Source organism: Pelophylax lessonae (assembly GCF_965119305.1).
Source record: "Pelophylax lessonae genome assembly, chromosome: 5".
In the NCBI taxonomy this organism is placed as follows: Eukaryota; Metazoa; Chordata; class Amphibia; order Anura; family Ranidae; genus Pelophylax; species Pelophylax lessonae.
Window position 1 is genome coordinate 334,389,054 of NC_138772.1, and position 22,497 is coordinate 334,411,550.

The 22,497-nt window shown below is 41.8% G+C and overlaps 1 protein-coding gene across 1 annotated transcript in view; it reads right to left on the minus strand.

Moving 5' to 3' along the window:
* The window catches only part of ELOVL2 (ELOVL fatty acid elongase 2), a 177,800-nt gene that overhangs the window by 57,460 nt on the left and 97,843 nt on the right, over positions 1-22,497 (minus strand). The window contains exon 2 of the mRNA XM_082258838.1: positions 12,411-12,474. Within this exon, the coding sequence (XP_082114964.1) occupies positions 12,411-12,474 (64 nt within the window). The remainder of the gene's footprint in view (positions 1-12,410; positions 12,475-22,497) is intronic.

Consider the following 22,497-nt stretch of genomic DNA (forward strand, 5'->3'; position numbering starts at 1 on the left):
GGGTAGGGACGCGAAGACATCCAGAAATCCTTCCACAACAAACACTCTTAGCCTTGGTACACAACCTCCTCTCAGACAGCAGATTGCATACGACAAAAAGGCAAGATGATCGTGCAACACAGTTTATTAAAAGTATCCCCTCAATAACCTCTCTCGGTATTTCGCTTACATGAAAAATGCCTAGTCCGGTACCAGCTCGAATCGCCTCTACTGCACCCCACACTCTTTGGCATCAGTAACGTCTCACCCCTCGCTCCGTTCCGCCAGCTGGCGTGCGTTCCACGGAGGTTTCCAGTTTTGACGTCCGTTTTAAACATGTACTTCCTTCAAACAGCAACCAGATCTCAATGCGTTTCACCATTCATAGGCTTCATCAGGAAATCCGGTTGCCGTCTTAAACGCTGGTCTCTCCTAATTGGCGGGCCGCCATTAAACACAATTGCATGTTTAGCGAAATAACCGTAAAGTAATCATACCACCTAATGAATGTGACCATATATCACACCCTAACATTAACAAACCCTCAAATGGACATTTTTTTTATTCCTCCCCCTCTGGGTGATGTAATGGCTATCGAGTTAGCATCACTTTTTACAATTATATGCTATTAGAGACAACATCCGATTACCCATTTAAACTATCAAAATTCCCATGCATATAAAATACACATATCCCATATATAAACCCCCAGTCCCCAATGTATATAATAAGATTGTGAAACACATATTATGGTGAGTGCATATATTTTGCCTTTCACGAGGTGGAGCACTTTATTCAAGGAAGAAGAGCACATTTAATACTGGTTGTGGTCACAGTGATTGGAGATCATCACAGATGATTGGCACTTTATTTTATACTGTAGTGGACTGTCACCATTATGAATATATTTTTGGTTAATAAGTGCTAACATTTTGCATTTATTATTTAGTTTTTCACTTTCACTTCAAGTTATTTATGGGGAGTTGATGTATACCCACCTGTTTGTTATTTATGTACACTGGAAAATGCAGAAAATGCAAGTTATGTCATAACAGCACCTTACTTTAGTGGAGATTTCATAACATTGTAGCAAGTCACAAGGTGATAGGCAGAAACAGGGGCTAATCTGAATTATGTCCATTCAAATCTATAGAGTTCAAACTCAGTTTAGGAATGAATTAGGGTCCATGCACACTGGTCTTAAAAAAATTCTAGCTCCTTTGGCAGAAAAAATTGCTCTTATAGGGCACTTTTGTATATGAGTTTAGGAGAGCTAAGGAGCTATTGGCATTTTTTTCTACCAGTAAATTCCTCACAAAAACGCAAAACATAAGGGTTTTTCTTTCCTGCCTCCAAACACTCAGCCTAAAATTGGCTCTAAGGCCGGCAATACTTGGTACGGATTTCTTTCCTGCAACCCTGCAGGGGTTGCAGGAAAGAAATTTGCACCATTCCCCCATCAACGCAGAGAGTGGGAGTCAGCATTTGTCTCCTCCCAATAAGGGGGGGGCGGGGTAAGCCACCCCCACCGGGAGAAGAAAGTGATTATGGCTAGTGGCTATAGCAGCTGCTAGCGACAATTGCAAGAGAATCCAGCAGGCTGGTTGTACCCAAGGTGATTGATCGATCAACTTGGTGCATTCAGCCTGCCCATTAATGGTTCAAATCAAACTGTGTATGGCCGGTAATGAGATTTAAACCGTGAAATGTGTAACATGTACCGTGTAAGGAGATTCAAACCGTGTACGGCTGGCCTAACGGTCCTAATGTGAATGGACTCCTAGGATAATACTGAGCTGCTTCTACAGGCAAAATGGAAAACTCCTATAAAAGCAGTGTTTTTAAAGTAAAAGTCCAGGAAAAACCTAACTAACGCTAAACATGCTCTTTGCCACATTCTAAACCTAATCTATCTAACCCTGTAAAGCAAAAATCGCTATACTTGCCTATTTTGCAGCTGATCCTGTCTGGTCCCATGCTGAGCTGTCAGCGATGGCCTCCCTGTGGAGGCGGGTGCAGGAGAGGCACTCAACAATGGAAGCCCAATAGTACAGTGCATCCGGAAAGTATTCACAGCACTTCACTTTTTCCACATTTTTTATGTTACAGCCTTATTCCAAAATGGATTAAATACATTTTTTTCCTCAAAATTCTACCAACAATACCCCATAATGACAACATGAAAAATGTTTGCTCAGTACTTTGTTGAAGCCCCTTTGTCACCAACTACAGCCTCATATCTTTTTGAGTATGATGCTTAAAGCTTGGCATACCTTTTTTGGATAGCTTCTCCCGTTCATCTTTGCAGGACCTCTCAAGCTTCATCAGGTTGGAAGGGGAGGATCGGTGCACAGCCATTTTTAGATCTCTCCAGAGATGTTCAATCGGGTTCAAGTCTGGGCTCTGGGAGGGCCACTCAAGGACATTCACAGAGTTGTTCCGTAGCCACTCCTTTGTTATCTTGGCTGTGTGCTTAGGGTCGTTGTCCTGTTGAAAGATGAACCTTCGCCCCATTATGCTGCCACCACCATACTTAACTGTAGGGATTGTATTGACCAGGTGATCAGCAGTGCTTGGTTTCCTCCAGACATGACGCTTGCCATTCAGGCCAAAGAGATCAATCTTTGATTCATAAGACCAGAGAATTCTGTTTCTCATGGTCTGAGAGTCCTTCAGGTGCCTTTTTGCAAACTCCAGGCAGGCTGTCATAAGCCTTTTACTGAGGAGTGGCTTCCGTCTGTCCACTCTACCATACAGGCCTGATTGGTGGAGTGCTGCAGAGATGGTTGTTCTTCTGGAAGGTTCTCCTCTCTTCACAGAGAAAAGCTGGAGCTCTGTCAGAGTGACCATTGGGTTCTTGGTCACCTCCCTGACTAAGGCCCTTCTCCCCTGATCGCTCAGTTTGGCCAGACGGCTCTCTCTAGGAAGTGTTCTGGTGGTTTCAAACTTCTTTCATTTATGGATGATGGAGGCCACTGTGCTCATTGGGACCTTCATTGCTGCAGACATTTTTCTGTACCCTTCCCCAGATTTGTGTCTTGATACAATCCTGTCTCAGAGGTCTACAGACAATTACTTGAACTTCATGGCTTGGTTTGGTCTCTGACATGCACTGTTAGCTGTGGGACCTTAAATAGACAGGTGTGTGCCTTTCCAAATCATGTCCACTCAACTAAATTTACCACAGGTGGACTCCAATCAAGTTGTAGAAGTATCTCAAGGATGATCAGTGGAAACAGGATGCACCTGAGCTCAATTTTGAGTGTCATAGGCTGTGAATAATTATGTACATGTGATTTTTTAATTTTTTTATTTTTAATACATTTTCAAAGATTTCAAACAAACTTCTTTCACATGGTCATGATGCAGTGTTTGTAGAATTTTGAGGAAAATAATGAATTTAATCCATGTTGGAATAAAGCTGTAACATAACAAAATATGGAAAAAGTGAAGCTCTGTGAATACTTTCTGGATGCACTGTAACTCTATGGGTGACGTCACTTCCCATTAATGTCACAGCCATCCTCTCCTGCACAGAGCGCTGCTAAACCAACTACAAGGAGAAGTGTTACCGTAGGGTATATTAAACCTACGGCCAGGGCTTTTTTCCAGCGGAAACGTGGGGGGAACACAGTTCCAGCACCTCCCGCAATGAATGGATGTAATGGAATGGAGTCATGGGGTGTGATGGAGTGTGCATTGATGCTGGCTGCTGGGGGAATCTATTGTCACTGGTGGGGATCTATTTTTGTGTGGGAGTCTATTGTTGCTGGGTAAGTCTATTCTTGCTGATGGATGGTCATTTATTGCCGGGAGGGATCTACTGTTGAGAAAGAGGTCTATTGTCGCTGGCTGCTGGAGGGTCTATTGATGTTGGCTGCTGGGAGATCTGTTATTGCTGCTGAGGTCTATTTTTGCTGGGATGGTATTTTGTTCCTTGGGGTCTACTGTTGCTGGGGGAGGGGAGGTCTACTGCTGTCCACAGCAGCAGGGCATCTATTTTACTTTTTGCTATCATTAACAAATTCCATGTAAATCACCTAGTAGCACAAAATAATACTTGGTTCTGTATTTTCTAAAAGGCGAGGTACTGGGAGGTTGGTAGGATTTGGATACAAGGGACACTGTTTACAGGTGGGTAGGGGGCAGAAACAAAGGCTGACTCGGAAGGCAGGAGTTCCGGCATCTATTCTCTGAGAAAAAAGCCCTGCCTTTGGCTAGTAGAACCCCCCCCCCCAAACAGAGGTACTACCAAGCTCCTCCCACATTATGGCAATAATGGAAGAGGCATGCAGAACATATCATTAATAACCGTTGAAGTGATTTATGATACCTGTACCCCTTCAAAATGTCCAAAAGAGTGATAAACCTTAAAACAAATGTGTAAGTAAATAAAAATGAATATAAATAAGTGAATTATGCCACAAATATGATATTCTTTACATAAGCCCTCTTACACTCTGTAATGCAAAGTGCAAGATGCATACAAAAATCTAAAATGAATGTGTGCTATATAAACATAATTAATAATTTTACTCTATAATGCAAAGTGCAAGTGCATACGATAGTCAAAAGTAGATATATCCTGTGCAAACGTGATTAATAAATAACATAAAAAACACAGTTCATAAGTCCATTAATAAAGTCCTAAATTAATGTGCTGCCAGTGCTCTGGTATTAATGCATTTCAAGCATGTGGTGAACAGGTGCCTCCACTCATGCTCCACCCTCCAGGTCTGCACTCACCAGAAAGCTCAACCCCCACAGGGGATAGAAGGCTTTCAAAAAACAAATGGCAGGAATCCCAATCTGGGTGCAGTTTTCTTCTTCTCCTCTCCTCAGTCTTCTGTCTCAATAGGCTCATGCGGGGAGTAAGCGGACAGAGGCAAACCTCATAGTGTAAATCTGTGTGATTTTATTATTAAAACGTTTAAAATTCCACTTACGTGTACAAAGGAAATGACAGGCATGCATTTCATGGGCCGGAACTGGCAATGATGTAATGACACAAAGCTCCGCCCTAAGTGTTTCGTCAGAATGACGTCGTGAGGAGCTACCAGATTCTTTTGCTGTCTGGGGCCTCATTGGGGAGATTTTTACTCACTTCTTGTTCTGATGACAGGCAGCAATAAAATCTGACAGAGTTTCTAGACCTATCTTAAGGTACTAAAAAAGTGTTCTTATTGCTGTGTTCCTGTTAAAGATTTCACCACACCTCCGGTCCTGGTGGAGTGCTGTACTGAAGTGTATTGAACTAAACTGGAAGTTTAAAGGATGCCATATAGAGAGGAGAGAATCTTTTCATGCGGCTTTTAAGGCAACATTAAAAATACAAAAATTCTTTAAATAACATAGCCTAGGCCTGATGGCGAACCTTGGCACCCCAGATGTTTTGGAACTACATTTCCCTTGATACTCATGCCCTCTGCAGTGTGTTTGAGCATCATGGGAAATGTAGTTCCAAAACATCTTTGGTGCCAAGGTTCGCCATCACTGGCCTAGGGGATGCCTTAAAGCTGTACGTGGTATTACAGAATGGTACTTTTGCAGATAGTCTCAGCATCATCTTAGCAGCGCATATTTGGCTAGGTAATTGATTTTATTTTTGTTTTACAATTAGCTTGGCTTACATACTGCAGCAGCGCATCAATCCAATTTATTTCAGTGTGAAAAAAAAAAAAAAATTTCCAGGTAGTTTTAGCATCAAGCCACGCTTTTTTTTTTTTATCAGACAGTAATAATTAGTAATTATTTTTACAGTAAGTAATTTTGACCGGCATATAGAAATCATCCAGTAGTTCACTGTGACTGTTCCAGCATTCATATTCTCTGTAAAACTGTCCAGTCATTGGTCAATTTTTTATCAAGCTAGCGTTAGGAATTAAGAGACATATGCAGATGATACAGTCATTTAAAATTAGCCAGCAGAAGGACATTTTAATAAGAGAGAATTAGCCAAACTGTGCTAGGAACCTGGAGTACAGGCATGTGTTTTACCACAAGAATTCCGAGACTGCAGATGAGAGAGCAGTTTAAAATTGGCCTGCAGCTACACAATTTGAATGAGCAAGGCTAAGCCCAAGTTTACCAGAGACAAGAATTAAGATACTACAGAGGATACAGCAGTGTAAACCTGGCCAGCAGCAGGACAGTCTTCATAAGGGATAACAAAGATAACTGGTGTATAGCTTTAATTTTATTTACGGGAATAGAGGGGAAAGGGATGCTGTGATTGTGAGTGATGTCATGTGAAAAGGTTTAGGTGCACACTGTTCATGCACTTGTTTTTTCTTCAAATACTTTATCAGCATGCTGTGACCAAATGGCTAGACATGTGTGGTTCTTTTAGTTCCGTATCGAAATCCGGACACATTTTTTGTTATTTGGAAATTTGGATGTATCAGATGTAACGAAATTAAACTAATCCAAAAAGACAAAACAAAATTTTGGACGAAATGTGAATTGAATTCAAATTTTCAAACCTTTTCAAATTTGATTCAAATTTACGAATAGAATAGAAAATAAAGGAATAGAATTGACTAGAACAGAACAAACAGAATAGAAAACAAAAAACTGAATAAAATTGAAAGGAAAAGAATAGAATAGTATAGAAAAAACCAATAGGCTAGAATAGAATAAAATTGAATATTGCCATCTTCTGAAATTCGAATTCCGAAAAGAATAAATTCAGATTCTAATGGAATAAATTTGAATTTCAACAGAATAGAAAACAGAATAGAATAGAAAATAAAATAATAGAATAGCATAGAATAAAATAGAATATAACTATTTACTAAAATTGGAATAGAATAAATTATAATTCAAATAGAATAGTAAAGGATAGAATAGAACATTTTAGAAGAGAATAGAAAAGAATATAAAAAATAATAGAATAAAATAAAATAGAAAATAAAGGAATAGAATAGAATAGACTAGAACAGAACAAATATAATAAACAAAAGAACAGAAAAAAATTGAATAGAATAGAATAGCATAGAAAACACCAATAGGCTAGAATAGAATAAAATAGAAAGAATAATGCCATCTACTGAAATTCTAATTTCAAATAGAATAAATTCAAATTTAAATGGAATAAATTTGAATAGAAAAGAATACAATAGAAAATAAAAGAATAGAATAGTGTAGAATAAAATAGTAAAGGATAAACTAGGATAGAATAGAAAATATTAGAACAGAATAGAAAAGAATATAAAAAAATAATATAATAAAATAAAATATAATATCATCTTCCAAATTTTGAATAGAATAGAAAAGAATAGATTAGAAAATAATATAAAATAAAATAATAGAATAGAATTAAATAAAATATAACCATCTTCCGAAATTCGAATAAAATGAATTCGATTTTCTAATAGAATTGAAAAGAATAGACTATAATAGAAAAGAATATAATAGAAAAAAAAAGAATACAAGAAAAATAGAACAGAATAGAAAAAAAATAGAATAGAAAGAATATAACCATCTTCCAAAATGTGAATTTCAAATAGAATTCATTTAAATTCAAATGGAATTTGATTCACATTTTCCAAATTTGGTCGAATTGAGTTCAATTAGACCGAATTCTGAAAATTTTGAATCAAATTAGAATAAACAAAACAAAAATTAATTTAATTTGTTTTCAGAATTAAACAATTTTAACTAAGCAAGTTTATGTAAATAACAAATCAAAATGAAACGACAAAAGTGTTCATCCTGCATGTCTACAAATGGCAGCTTCAAGAACAGATTGTCAGTAAATGCTTATTTGAGCACCACAAACTAAAAAAAAGCCAGATCAACATAGAGAAATAAATTAACCCACAAACTAAATGAAAACCCCAAAATACCACTGAATCAATGCTCACATTTTGTTTAAATGCACAGCAAAAAAAAAAAAAATGCTTCTATAGGGAACAGCAGCTAAAAGTGACCACTGACCTCAAATCAACCACAAAATAAAATAATATAATATAAAAATAATATTACCACTTGCCAACCAGCCGCCGTAGATGTACTGCAGCAGGTCGGCTCTCCCAGGCAAAACCCTGCACATGTACGGCGCTCTCCTGGGAGGCGCTAGGGGGCGAGCGAGTGCGCCGCCGGCTGCGCGCTTCCGCCCCTGCTCGTCAGCAGGTAAGCTAGTGTGGGTGTCAGGCGGCTCCGATGGCCACCTGACATCGGCGAACTCCCGCTGCTGACAGAGGAGGACGGACGGCTGATGTAAACACAGCCATCCGTACATCTCCATGAAGTGATCACAGATGTCATGTGATCCTGCTACATAGGATCGCATGTCTCTGTGATGACTTCACAAGTCACGCCCCCCACAGTTAGAATCAAGCCCCTAGGGTCACATTTAACCCCTTGATCACCTATACTGTTAACCCCTTCTCTGCCAGTGTCATTATTACAGTAACAGTGCATATTTCTAACACTGATTACAGTAGTAATGTCACTGGTACCCCCAAAAGTGTCAAAAATGTCAGTTAGGGGTTCGATCTGTCCGCCGCGGTCCCGCTAAAAATTGCAGATCGCCGCCATTACTAGTAAAAAAACAATAAAAATGACATCTTTCCTTAGTAAACACAATAACTTTTCCACAAACCAATCAAAATACGCTTATTGCGATTTTTCTTACCAAAAATATGTAGCAGAAAACAAATTGGCCTAAAATGTTAAAAAATTTTGAATTTTACATTTTTTTTTGGAGAATTTCTTATAAAAGAATGTGAAAAATATTTTTTTTTTTTCAAAATTGTCTTTTTTTTTTTTTTTTTGTTTATACCACAAAAAAATAAAAATCGCACAGGTAATCAAATACCACCAAAAGAAAGCTCTGTTTGTGGGAAAAAAAGCATGTCAATTTAATTTGGGTATAGGATCGCACGACCGCGCAATTGTTCATTAAAGTCACGCAGTGCCGAATCGCAAAATAGGGCCTGGTCATTAAGCAGCAAAATCTTCCGGTCTTAAAGTGGTTAAAAACGCCCCCAGTAATATAAAAAAAAAAAAGGCAGCATAATTGCCTAAAGAGCTAGCAACAGAATTAGACCTTGTTCACACACCTGCTAAAAATACTGACGCTTAACTAACGCGCTTATAATGTTAATGCGAGTTGTTCAATGCATTTATTGTGTGCTAAAAATGCTCCCCAAACCCCCTATGTGTATTTGATGCACGTTAAAAATGCACCCAGATGGATTTGTCTTTGAACAAGGCCTAACGTGCCGCAAATGCATCGTGCAAAAGAGTTGCAAATGCATGCCGACGTGTTTATGGTGCTTTACCATAGACTTGAATAGAAGGAGTTCAGATGCTCCATGGTCATATTTTCAACCAGTCGTCACTGAACTGACAAATGATAATCCGCAACAATCACAGAGATAACAATCATCTTATGAAATTGTTTATAGGTTGATGAAAAAAATAATTACAGAGCAGCATGTAGGTGTCGTCTTCATGCTGAGTCAAATTATTTTTTAGCCCTGTGTATCCCTCAAAAGTTTTATGAAATTTCTGATAAACCATAAAACATTTTTATTATTGCATTTTGCAGACCAGATTCCAAAAGTATGTTGTCATTTCTGGGAATATTCTTGTAATAGAGTTGCAGGTACATTGTATTATTCCATCTAGAACACAAATCTCAGAGCATGAATAATGAATACACTATTAGGCAGCAGAAAATCTGATCAGTGGAATTCCATCAATCTCTTCCAAACATCTTCTATATCCAGACTTCTGATGTTGATGTGAATTTATTGTTTACGGTTGCCTGTAACACAGCTCATGTGTTCCACAGTTTCCTCAACAAAAGCCATAAAAATAGTTTTATGATAGTAACCTACAGAAATGTTGTAGCTCCTGGAGAAGGATGATGTGCATTAGTTATATCTAACACTTCTATTCAGGAGCCATATGGTGCCAAACTCCCTAATGGGCACCAAGGTGTATTTGAGAAGTATCCATTCTTACCACCAATAAATCGTTACAAACTTTAAAACGATATTAAACCCAAAGTGAAAAAAATATTATATTGCAGCTTATCAAACCTTAGATGTGGTGGCTGCATTCCTTCTCTTTCTACAGGCCTGTTTTCCTAGGTAAAAAGGGGAGCAGCTGGCAGTGTGTGTAAAACCCCATGACATACTGTACATCGGTGTCAGTAAAAGGGTTAGAGCAGGGGTAGGCAACCTTTCAGAGGTTAAGATCTACCTGAATAACATGGAGTAAATCAAACATCCCTGGGTAAGGTGGGGGGGCGATGACGTGGGGATGCCACTTAAAAAAATAAATTATCAAGCCCCCAATAAAAAAACAGCATAATGTCCTGTAACCCCCCCCTTTCCCCAACAGTAGTGCCCTCTGCTCCCCTTCATATCACATCATCCTCTCCACAGTAGTGTCCTCTGCCTCCCCCCTATACAGTAGTGTCTTTTTGCTTCATATACCAGTGTCTGCCCCCTTTACTTAACACCCCACTGTAGTGTCCTCTACCCCCCCCCAATGGCAGCATCTTCTGCCTCCTTCACATCACCCCCCCCCCCACTGTAGTGTCCTGTGCCCCTCATAGCAGTGTCCTCTGTCCCCCCTTCACATCACCCCCACTGTAGTGTCCTGTGCCCCCCATAGCAGTGTCCTCTGCCCCCCTTCACATCACCCCACTGTATTGTCCTCTGCCCCCATAACAGTGTCCTGTGCCCTCCCAAAGCAGTTTCATGTGCCCGCTCACTTTACCCCTCCCCTGTAGTGTCCTCTGCCCCCGTTTACAGCCCCTCCATGTAGTGTCCTCTTCCCCCAAAGCAGTGCCCTGTGCCCCCCATAGCAATGTCCTCTGCCCCCCTTACCATCACCCCCTATTGTAGTATCCTCTGCCTGCCCCTCCCACTATAGCAATGTCCTGTGCTCCCCCAAAGCAGTGTTCTCTCCCCCCCCATAACAAAACAATGTCCTCTGCCCCCCTTTACAACCCCCATGTAGTGTCCTGTGTCCCCCATAGCAGTGTCATTGGCTCCCCCCCCCCATAGCAGTGTCCTGTGTCCCCCCAAACTAGTGTCATCTGTCCTCTTCACACCCCCCCCCCACCCACTGTAGTTTCCTCTGACTCCCCCCCCCCCCCCCACACATACACAGTGTAGGTAGCAGTCTCTGACCTTACACTGGTGTACACTGTGCAGTAGAGCAGTAGAGCAGTGAGCGAGAGGTGCCACAGTACTGAATGAAGGGTGGGAGCAGGAGCTGCCAGAGATAACTTTTCACAAGAACAAACTGGTGATTGGTTGCTAGGACCGCCCAGCTTTCTAGTAACCAGTCACCTGCTGGTTAATGTGAACAGTTAACTCCGGCAGCTTCAGTGCTGTGCTATGGCCCGCTCTCCACTCTGCAGTGAGGGGGGGGGGGTGGTGGCAGTGGAGGCTAAAAGAGCAGAAGGACCAGGAAGGCAGGGGAAGGACCGGCAATGCAGGGCTGAGTTCCCGATCTACTTGTTGGCTGCTCGTGGTCGACTGGTGGCTCATGATCGACAGCTTGCCGACCCCAGGTTAGAGTTTATCTAAGAACTAAAATGTAATATATTGAAGCTTACCAAACCTCAAATGTGGTGGCTGCATAAGTTTGATTTTTCAGGCTTTTTATTTCTTTTTTTTACCTGGTTATCCTACCAGTAATAACTTCCTGTCCTAAGGTGACAATTCTAAATGAGAGTGCTTCATTAATAAAGAAACCGCATTGTCGCCTAGGACATACTGTAACTCTCCTCCTCTCCTCAACATAAACTGAGTGGACATGGACCTGTCATTTGCATTCTATGCTCTGATCAGCAGGGGGTCAGCGGTCAGATCCCCTGCTGATCTAATCCACCCCATGTGAAAGGGACCTAACAGACCAAAAGGAGTAAATATCATTGTTGGGGTTTACATTATGTACACTGTGCATAAGGTCCCTTTCACACGATTGGACCGATCAGGTCCACCTGTCCCTTTTTCAGGAGGACCTGATCAGACCACCCATTCTCCTCTATGGAGAGGCGGATGTCAGTGGAGATGTGTCTGGCATCCAATCCGACAAGAAGCTAAAAACAGACTGATAGTGATACGTTTGCTATCCGTCCAGCGGGTCGGATCGGATGAAAATGGACAGGCTGTCTGTTTTCATCCAATCTCCCCATAGAGGAGAGTGGGACTCTGACAGGTCCGTCTCTGCACAGTAAGTGGAGGCGGACCTGTCATCCGTCTGCTCATCCAGGATCAACAGAGCAATCCACGCTGAGTTAGCAGAGTCCATCCAAACGGATCCGCCCCATGTGAAAGGGGCCTAACTGAACATGTTAAAGGTCCAAGGACTTCATAACAGCTGCTGTTTTGAAAATAAATGCTTTTTATCTAGAGTTTCTACATTCTGATTATAATTAAATGTAAGTGAAATCTACTTACCCCTTGGCCCAAACAAATAGTCAACAAATTCATTTACTTCTTGGTCTAGCCTCTGTATGTGTTCCTGGAAAAAAACAAAAATGAGATGAACTTAATTTGCACTTTTACATTCAAATATAGAAACAGAAGGGACAGATGATGATTTAGGTAGAAGATATTGGAGGGGATATTTTGTAATAAAGAGGTTGAGGATCAAGCTATTTAGAGCTTCCCTTTTGGTTGAAAGTTCTGGTTTTCGTACGCTGAGATTTTTCTACCTGTTCCTATAGTTAAAGGAATATACAGTATTAACTTTGTAGTCAACACATTTACCCTTCTACTCTCATCATGGCAGACTGCACATGGGCACACGTCTCACAGGCTATCATTTTGGGCTTCACACCAGCAGTGTTGGGTTCCATTTTTCTTAGTTGCCCAATGCAGTCCCAAAGCAAGAACAAGGCCAATAGCTTATTGTCCTATGGCTTCAGTTCACACGAAAAGGCTGCATGGGTGTGGTCTAGAAAAAAATAGGACAGGTAGCATTTATGCGTGGTGTGTTCCAATGCACTGCAATGCGGAACAAATGCTGCAGTTCATGGCGAAAGCATGCAGTAGAAAAAAATGGTGATACAAATGCTCTATAACTTATAATATAATGCATTGCTGAGCAGCATAGAGGTTCTTGGATATAAAAACTGCATGCCAGTGTATGTGCACCATGGTGTGAATGAGCCCTAGATATCTGACCTTTAATTAGTATCCATAGCCAAAAAAAATTATTATCCTAGAAGTGTAATCAGCTTTGCAACTGCATACTAAAGAAAGACTTCTTATCTTTACCTCTTTCCATCCCCTGTACACATATGGCCTCGCTTAAAGCGGAGTTCCACCCAAAAGTGGAACTTCCGCTTTAGGTATTCTAACCCCCTGACATGCCACATTTGGCATGTCATTTTTTTTGGGGGGGAGCGGGTACCTAGTTTTGACAGGTACCCGCTCCCACTTCCACTCGGAGCGCCGCTGTGCCCTGAACGGAAGTTCTCCTCTCCCCCTCCCTCCCTGCAATCTTCTGGGACATGTCAGAGGTCCCAGAAGATTGCCGGCCAATCAAGACGCGCTGCGCGACTCGCGCATGCGCAGTGGTTACCCGGCTGTGAAGCCGCAAACTGTCACAGCCGGGTGCCCACAGCAGTGATGCCGGCGCCGCCGAGACCAGAGGGAGGGGATCGAGGCTTCGGGCGGCCGCATCGCTGTACCGTTGGACAGGTGAGTGAAAAGGCTGGAACTCCGCTTTAAGTGGGACGTCCTACGTGAGGCTGCATATATGCATACATGTGTTTGTACTGCACAGCTTGCCCCCCAGCACAGAGACCGAGCTCTCAACGAGATTCCTGGGTCTTGTACAAACGATTGGGAACTGGGAGGCCCGGTTCCCGATCCCCTGATCGCTGTGATGGCCTCTGATTGGCTATCACAGTAATCAGTCACTGTAAAGCCTGCCCCTATGGGGTTTTTTCTCTCCTCTGAATGGAGAGAAAGATACATTGTATTTTTTTCTCCATGCCAGAGAAGAAAAATGTACACAAACAAAGGTGTGTAAGAAATTATAATAAAGATAAAATAGCTTGATCAGGGTTTGCTCTATGTCAGTGTCAGGTTAGGGTCAAGGACTACTGGATCAGTGTATTTTTTGTAGGAAAAAAATGATTTTTTTAAATTAGTATCAGTGTCAGTTAGTGTCAGTAGGGTTGATTTACTAAAACTGGAGAGTGCAAAATTTGCGGAAGCTGTGCATGGTAGCCAATCGGCTTCTAACTTTGGCCTGTTCAATTAAGCTTTGACAATAAAACCTGGAAGCTGCTTTGTTTCTATGCACAGCTGCACCAGATTTTGCACTCTCCAGTTTTAGTAAATCAACCCCAGTGTGTTTAATGCCCCTTTCACACATACGGTCCGTTCAGTTCATCAGTTCAGTCACGTCAAAATGTATCAGTTTTTCATCCGTTTTTTTATCCGATTGTCCGTTTACATCCGTTTTTCGTCCGATCCGATTTTTTGACGGATGAAAAATAGGGCATTCATCCGTTCCAAAAAACAGACATTGATAGACGTGGATGAAAACGAATGTTAACAGATGATCATCCGTTGTTATCTGTTTTTACATAGAGATGCATTGATGTCCGTCTTTCATCTGTCAACGGATGGATGAAAAACGGACAAACGGACCATATTTGTGAAAAGGGACTTAGGTAGGATTAAAAAAAATGTTTCTGTATGGTTTCTGGGCTCTACTACAGGTACAAAGAATATAAAGATATGTGGTATTGCTGCAAATGCCAGGAGCAGGAGAACTTATTTTGGTTATGGTAATAGCAAAAAATATACAGCTAAATTTAAGAGTATGGTTTTTTTATATTATTTGGGAAAGTTTTAGCCCCCGTTCACACTTAGGCGACCTGTGAGGCGACCTGGTCGCCTCACAGGTCGCCTTCCATAGGGAAGCTGCGGACCCGTTCTAATAGGAGCGACACAAGTCGCTCTGACTTAGAAAAAGGGTCCGGAGCTTCTTTGGGGCGACCAGGAGGCGACCACCATAGACTTCAATGTTATGAAGTCCGTGGCGGCCGCTCCGAGGTCGCCCCTGGAAGTAGCGTCACCCCTATGTGAACGGGGACTAAATGTAATACAAAAAAAAAACAAGACATATCCATTACAATTTACAACCAAAGGAAAGTCCAGTTTGTCCCTCAAAAAAGAAGGTATAATCCACCTGGATAACAGTAAGTAGTTGTGATATGTACAGTTTTACATATCAAAGTTTCAACACTGTGTTCAAGTGTTAGGATTAGTTTTACCCTTGTCATGAAGGGGTTAAGGAGAGACTTATTATCTTTGTTGTTTTTTTTCTTTTTTTGATGGACATACACATAAAGGCTCAGTGTGACCTTTGACATAAACAATAAAGACAAACCAAAATATGGAAATAAACCCAATTAACATAGTACAGTTGACACATGGGAAAACCAAACGGCTGTATTCATTTAAAACTAATTAGTCTTTCTACACAGCTTTAGAATCTCTTGAGCATCTGAAAAGAAAAATCTAATTAGCCGATTTTAGTCATTGACCCAAACTAGTTAGCAGAGAACACAACTTTTATATACTTTTTTTTCTGTCTACATAACATAGATGCAGACAATATACAGGTGCATCTCATAAAATTATATCAGCAAAAAGTTACTTTCTTCAGTAATTCAATTTAAAAAGGGAAACTCATATATTTCATTACACACAGAGTTATATTTTTTCAAGCATTTTTCTTGTAATTTTGATTAATTTGGCTTACAGCTAATGAAAACCCAAAATTCAGTATCTCAGAAAATTTGAATATTGCATAAGACCAATAAAAAAAGGATTTTTAAAACCGTTGGCATACTGAAAAGTATGTCCATGTACAGCATAGTATGCACTCAATATTTGGTTGGGGCTCCTTTTGCATGAATTACTGCATCAATGCAGCGTGGCATGGAGGCGATCAGCCTGTGGCACTGCTGAGGTGCTATGGAAGCCCAGGTTGCTTTGATAGCAGCCTTCGGCCTTGACAATACCCCACAGATTCTCTATGGAGTTTAGGTCAGGCGAGTTTTCTGGCCATCAAGCACAGTGATACTATCATCAATAAACAAGGTATTGTTACTTTTGGCAGTGTGGGCAGGTGCCAAGTCCTGCTGGAAAATGAAATCAGCATCTCCATAAAGCTGGTCAGCAAAGGGAAGCATTAAGTGCTCTAGAATTTCCTGGTAGAGGGTGGTGCTGACTTTGGCCTTGATAAAACACAGTGGACCAACACCAGCAGATGGAATGGCTCCCCAAATCATCACTTACTGTGGAAACTTCACATTGGACCTTATGCAATTTGGATTCTGTGCCTCTCCACTCCACTCCCAGACTCTGGGACCTTGATTTCCAAATCAAATGCAAAATCGTCCACAGTCAGTGATGATTTGGGGAGCCGTGTCATCTGCTGGTGTTGGTCCACTGTGTTTTATCAAGTACAAAGTCAGCGTAGCCCTCTACCAGAAAATTCTAGAGCACTCCATGCTTCCCTCTGCTGACCAGCTTTATGGAGATGCTGATTTTATTTTCCAGCAGGCCCTGGCACCTGCCCACACTTCCAAAACTATCAATACCTGGTTTATTCGAGGTTCACTTTTTAAATTTATTTCTGAAAAAAATAACTTTTTAATGATATTTTAATTTTTTGAAATGCACCTTTACACATTGAAAGTCAGTGGGGTTAATTTACTGAAGGAAACAAGGCTTTCTCTTAAAGTGGTTCTAAAGCATTAAGGTTTCGCATTCTCTGCATTAAGGTTAAAAAAACCTTCTGTGTCAAGGATCCCCCCCCCACAAGACCCCCCTTCTAACTACCTGAACTTGATCTCGATCCAGCGCTGTGCCCAAGAGAAGCAGCTCTCTGCTCTTTCCCTCCTCACATAGCAGAGTGATAGCAGTGGGAGCCATTTGCTCCTGCTGCTGTCAATCAATTTCTATAACGAGGGAGCGGGGCCATGCTTTCTGCGTCAATAGATGCAGGCAGCGGGGCTCAGAATCGAGCCTGTACGTGTGCCCCCAGAGGGAGCGGCTTCCTATCATGGCCACTGACCAAAGAGGAGAAGACTCACATTACATTTGTTCAGGTAGGATTCTAAACATGAGTTAATATTCTCCGATACATTATCCTGATGGTTGAGAGGGAACAGGAATCTCCTTATAATTCACCAACCCTTGAAGTGATTTTTATAAGAGAATGACAGAGCGAGGTGTATGGAAGGTGTGTTGTTTCTTTCCCCATTTTTTGGGTTCTATAATAGGAGGTGTTATTAGTAGTTCTGTTTTATTTATTAGCCGGGGACAGCCCAAAGGCTATGTACATCTCAATTTTTCAATAAAAAGACATTTAAAAAAAAAAAATATCCAATCGTGTGCAAAAAAAGTAAAAAACAGGATTGCTTATAGCACATAATTGGGTATTTAAAGTAGGGATCGACCGATTATTGGCAATGCTGATATATCGTGGGCCGATATGCACTTTCCCCGATATTGGAATCGGCCCCATATTTCGGAAAGTGCTGCACTGGAGTGATGCCTGCAGCTAGAGGCATCACCCTGGTACCGGTGTCCATAACCGACGTTTGGCTGTCTTGTAATGACAACCGATGCGGCTGAGAATCCGCTCGGCTGTCATTACAAGGAGCGGGAGGGGATGTCTCCCCCATCCCGCCGCCTTCCGCGGCTCGCCCGGGTCTCCTGTCCCGCCGGGAGACCCGGGCATCCTACCTGTACAGCCGCCGAAGAGAAGACTCGATCAAAGCCGCATTAAGCTCTGATCAGGTCTCCATGTAAAAAACCCGGAAGTGATGTCATGACTTTTGAATGCTTTTAAGTGCAGAGGAGGAATTGGTCTTTTAGACCCCCAGATCCCTCCACAACAGTACCTGTGAAAAAAAAAAGTTTTTAAATGTCCGAAAATATCGGCCGATACCGATATCCGATGACCAAAATATCGGTATCGAAACTAAAAAACACTATATCGGTCAATCACTAATTTAAAGTTATCGCGGTTTCATCTTATATACTAACTATACTTTCCAAAATGACCATTTACTGTACTGTGCAAGGTAAACAGCCTATATTTCTTTACTAAATAAACCCCAATGTTTTATAACTTCTAAGCTACTTATTAATAAAGCTGTGATTCTACCTGGAAATCTTGAAAATATGACCTGTTGGTCAGGGGCTGGAGTTTAGAAGTATTGGAGTTTGTTTAAACCTTTTGTTTGTAGCCCTAATATCAACTGCCAAGATGCAGCAGCTGGAAGATTAATAGAAATATGCAATAGTTAATTAATTGGTAATGGGTCATACAATGGCCCTCAAAATATAAATGAATGCTAACAAGTATTGTTACTTGATTTGCACACTATATCCTGGATAAAGGAAAAATGGATATAGTTTTTACGACCATGAATCAAACTGCACACAAACCTTTAGCTTTGCATAATTTATTGGCTTTCAGTAGTTTCTATACCCAGGGAAGAGTTATGCTTATGAAGCAGATCAATGCAATCCTTTTATAAGTAATCCTGCTCAACCCTTTCCTGCTTTATCCCAGTGTAGCTGCAGTCCATCCAAGATTAGGAAGGTTTAAACCAGTACAGAATATAGATCCATCACTGCTACTATACCAATATTCTATAGAATTAACTTGTAGATTTTTAAAGCCTTTTTGTAGACATGAAATGATATCTGTTCACTGTTAGAGGTGAGTCTGGCCTGTGTGAGATAGGCTGAATTTAAACTGAAACTCCAGGCAAACAGATAAATACAGTAGAGAGATGAAATATATACTGTATATGGGAACTAGTTACCTACACATATTCATAATTCTGCCCAGCCAATCTGCTCTTAGTAAAGTTAGGTTCTTGTTCTCCACTACAGCAGTTCATAGAACACATTCGCAGTCTGGACAGTGAAGGAGCAGCAGCAGCACTGTGCATAGATAAGGTTATCCTTCTGCTCTCTATTACTGCCAATGTAATCATTGTCAACATACACTTTATTGTCAAAATGTTTGGGACGCCTGCCTTTACACACATATGAATTTTAATGGCATCCCAGTCTTAGTTTGTAGGGCTCAATATTGAGTTGGCTCACCCTTTGCAGCTATAACAGCTTCAACTCTTCTGGGAAGGCTGTCCACAAGGTTTAGGAGTGTGTCTATAGGAATGTTTGACCATTCTTCCAGAAGCACAGGAAGCCAGGCCTTCTTGTCCACATCAGTGCCTGACCTCACAAATGTGCTTCTGGAAGAATGGTCAAACGTTCCCATAAACACACTCCTAAACCTTGTGGACAGCCTTCCCAGCAGAGTTGAAGCTGTTATAGCTGCAAAGGGTGGGCCAACTCAATATTGAACACTACAGACTAAGACTGGGATGCCATTAAAGCTCATGTGTGTGTAAAGGCAGGTGTCCTAATACTTTTGACAATATACTGTATGTACAAGCAGCAAAACCTGACTCTCTTAATAGAGTTCTGCTGTACAGGGGATTACAGGAGGCCAATTTTAGGATAACTTCAAGTATTTATTGTGGCTGCATGTAAAATCACATTTAGAGTCGGTTCACACTAGCGCGACTTGTCAGCCTGACAAGTCGCGCTCCCTCGCGGTCCATTGACCGCTACAGGACCCGTTCTAATAGGAGCGACAAAAGTCTTAGAAAAAGGGTCCTGTACTACTTTGGGGCGACCTCGGAGCGACTTGCATAGACTTCCATTACGTGAAGTCCCTGCAAGTCGCTCCGAAGTCGTGGTGCATGGTAATGCACAAGTCGCCCCCAAAGTAGTAAGGAGTCGTGTCGCCTCAGTGTGAACCGGCTCTTAAAGTCATTCTAAAGGTTGTAAATAAAAACAAAAACAAACATGTTATACTTACCTGCTCTGTGCAATAGTTTTGCACAGAGCAGCCCTAATCCTTTACTTTTTGGGTTCCCCGCCGGCTGACCTGTCTTTTCCCCCCTACCGAGTCTCTTGCCATGGGGAACTCAAGAAGACTGGACACTGTCCTGTCACACACATGGCGTGGCTCAGCCCCGCCCACTCTCTCTCCTTATTGGCTCACTGGCTGTGATTACCAGCAGCAGGAGTCAATGGCTCCCACTCGTGTGTGAGCCAGTGAGGAGAGAGAGACCTGGGAGAGGCGCTGCTCTCATGCACATTGCTGGAACGAGATGGGGCTCAGGTTAGTAAATCACACAGAGGAGCATGGCTCGGCCCCATCCCCCGCTCTCTCCTCATTGGCTTACTGGCTGTGATTGAAAGCAGCAGGCGCTTGTGTGTGAGCCAATGAGGGGAGAGAGAGACCCAGGAGAGCTGCTGCTGTCATGGACATCACTAGATCATAATGGGGCTCAGGTGAGTATAAGGGGGGTTTCTGGGGGGGCTGCTGCACCCAGATGGTTATAACCTTTATGCACAGTGTACCTTTAAGCAAAGTGGCAGAATTTCTATACATAGGAGAAAAAGGAGTGATAGTTGATTACTTACAAAATAGTAATTGGCCGTATGCCCAGATCTGGTGGTCAGTGGATAACATGTTGAACTTCCAGTGACCAGTATGAGAGAGTGAGAGCGATAACACCAAATTTAACACACCTGCTCCCCATTCACACCTGAGACCTTGTAACACCAACGAGTCACATGACACCGGGGAGGGAAAATGGCTAATTGGGCCCAATGTGACATTTGCACTTAGGGGTGTACTCACTTTTGTTGCCAGCGGTTTGGACATTAATGGCTGTGTGTTGAGTTATTTTGAAGGGACAGCAAATTTAGGGCTCTTTCACACGGAGCGGACCGCATTGCAATCAGCTCCGGCACTTTTTTTTTTTCACGGAGTGGATGACACTTGTGTCATCCGCTCTGTATTTCCCCATATCACCCATCCATTTGCGGATGATATGCGGACCTAATGTAAGTCTATGGGCATTGCGGATGTCAGCGGATGACACCGCTGACATCCGATTTTGCTTCCTTTCCGTTTTTTGAACGGAGGAAAAATAGGGTTCTGTTCCGTTCCAAAAAACGGAACAGAACTGAAAGGAAGAAAATCGGATGTCAGCGGATGGTATTCCGCTAACATCCGCAGTGCCATAGACTTACATTATGTCCGTAAATCATCCGCAAAAAAATAGGATGATTTGCGGACATACGGAGCGCCCGTGTGAAAGGGCCCTTACACTGTTATACAAGCTGTACAGTCACTACTTTACATTGTAGCAAAGTGTAATTTCTTCAGTGTTGTCACATGAAAAGATATAATAAAATATTTACAAAAATGTGAGGGGTGTACTCACTTTTGTGAGATACTGTATATACACAATGTATATACACTCATCGGCCACTTTATTTGGTACACCTGTTCATTTGCTTGGTAACACAAATTGCTAATCAGCCAAACACATGGCAGCACTTAATGCATTTAGGCATCTAGATGTGGTGAAGACGATATACTGAAGTTAAAACCAAGCATCAGAATGAGGAATAAAGGGGATTTAAGGGGCTTTGAACGTGACAGACAGGCTGGTCTGAGTATTTCAAAAACTGCTCATCTACTGGGATTTTCATGCACAACCATCTCTAGGGTTTACAGAGAATGGTCCGAAAAAGAGAAAATATCCAGTGAGCGGCAGTTGTGTGGATGAAAATGCCTTGTTGATGTCAGAGGAGAATCGGCAGACTGGTTTGAGATGATAGAAAGGCAACAGTAACTCAAGTAACAACCCAACTCGTTACAACCAAGATATGCAGAATACTATCTCTGAACGCACAACACATCGAATCTTAAAGCAGATGGACTACAGCAGCAGAAGACCACACTGGGTGCCACTCCTGTCAGCAAAAAAACAGGAAACTGCAGCTACAATTCGCACAGGCTCACCAAAATTGGACAATAGAACACTGAAAAAACGTTGCCTGGTCTGATGAGTCTCAATTTTAGCTGCCACATTTAGATAGAAGGGTCAGGATTTGGCATAAACAAAATGAAAGCATGGAGCCATCCTGGTTTGTATCAACAGTTCAGGCTGGTGGTGGTGGTTGTGTAATGGTGTGGGGGATATTTTCTTGGCACACTTTGGGCCCCTTAGTACCAATTGAGCATGGTTTAAACACCACGGCCTACCTGAGTATTGTTGCTGACCATGTCCATCCCTTTATAACTACAGTGTACCCATCTTCTGATGGCTCCTTCCAGCAGAATAATGCACCATGTCACAAAGCTCAACTTGCGGTTTCCATGCAGGCAGCATTATAAAAAATGGAGCAGGGACCTTTTCCCAGTGTTTTCAGGAGGCATAGCAGACTATTCAAATTAATGGGCCTCTGTGCCCCCGCAAAACGCTGTTTGCGGAGCTGCACAAGTGGGAAAATAGCCTTAGGGCTCTTTCACGCTAGCAGTGAAATGTGGTCCAAATTCAGATCACTTTGTAGAGGGCATTTGACAGGCATTAAGGAGGGGATATACCATCTCCTCCCTGCCTGA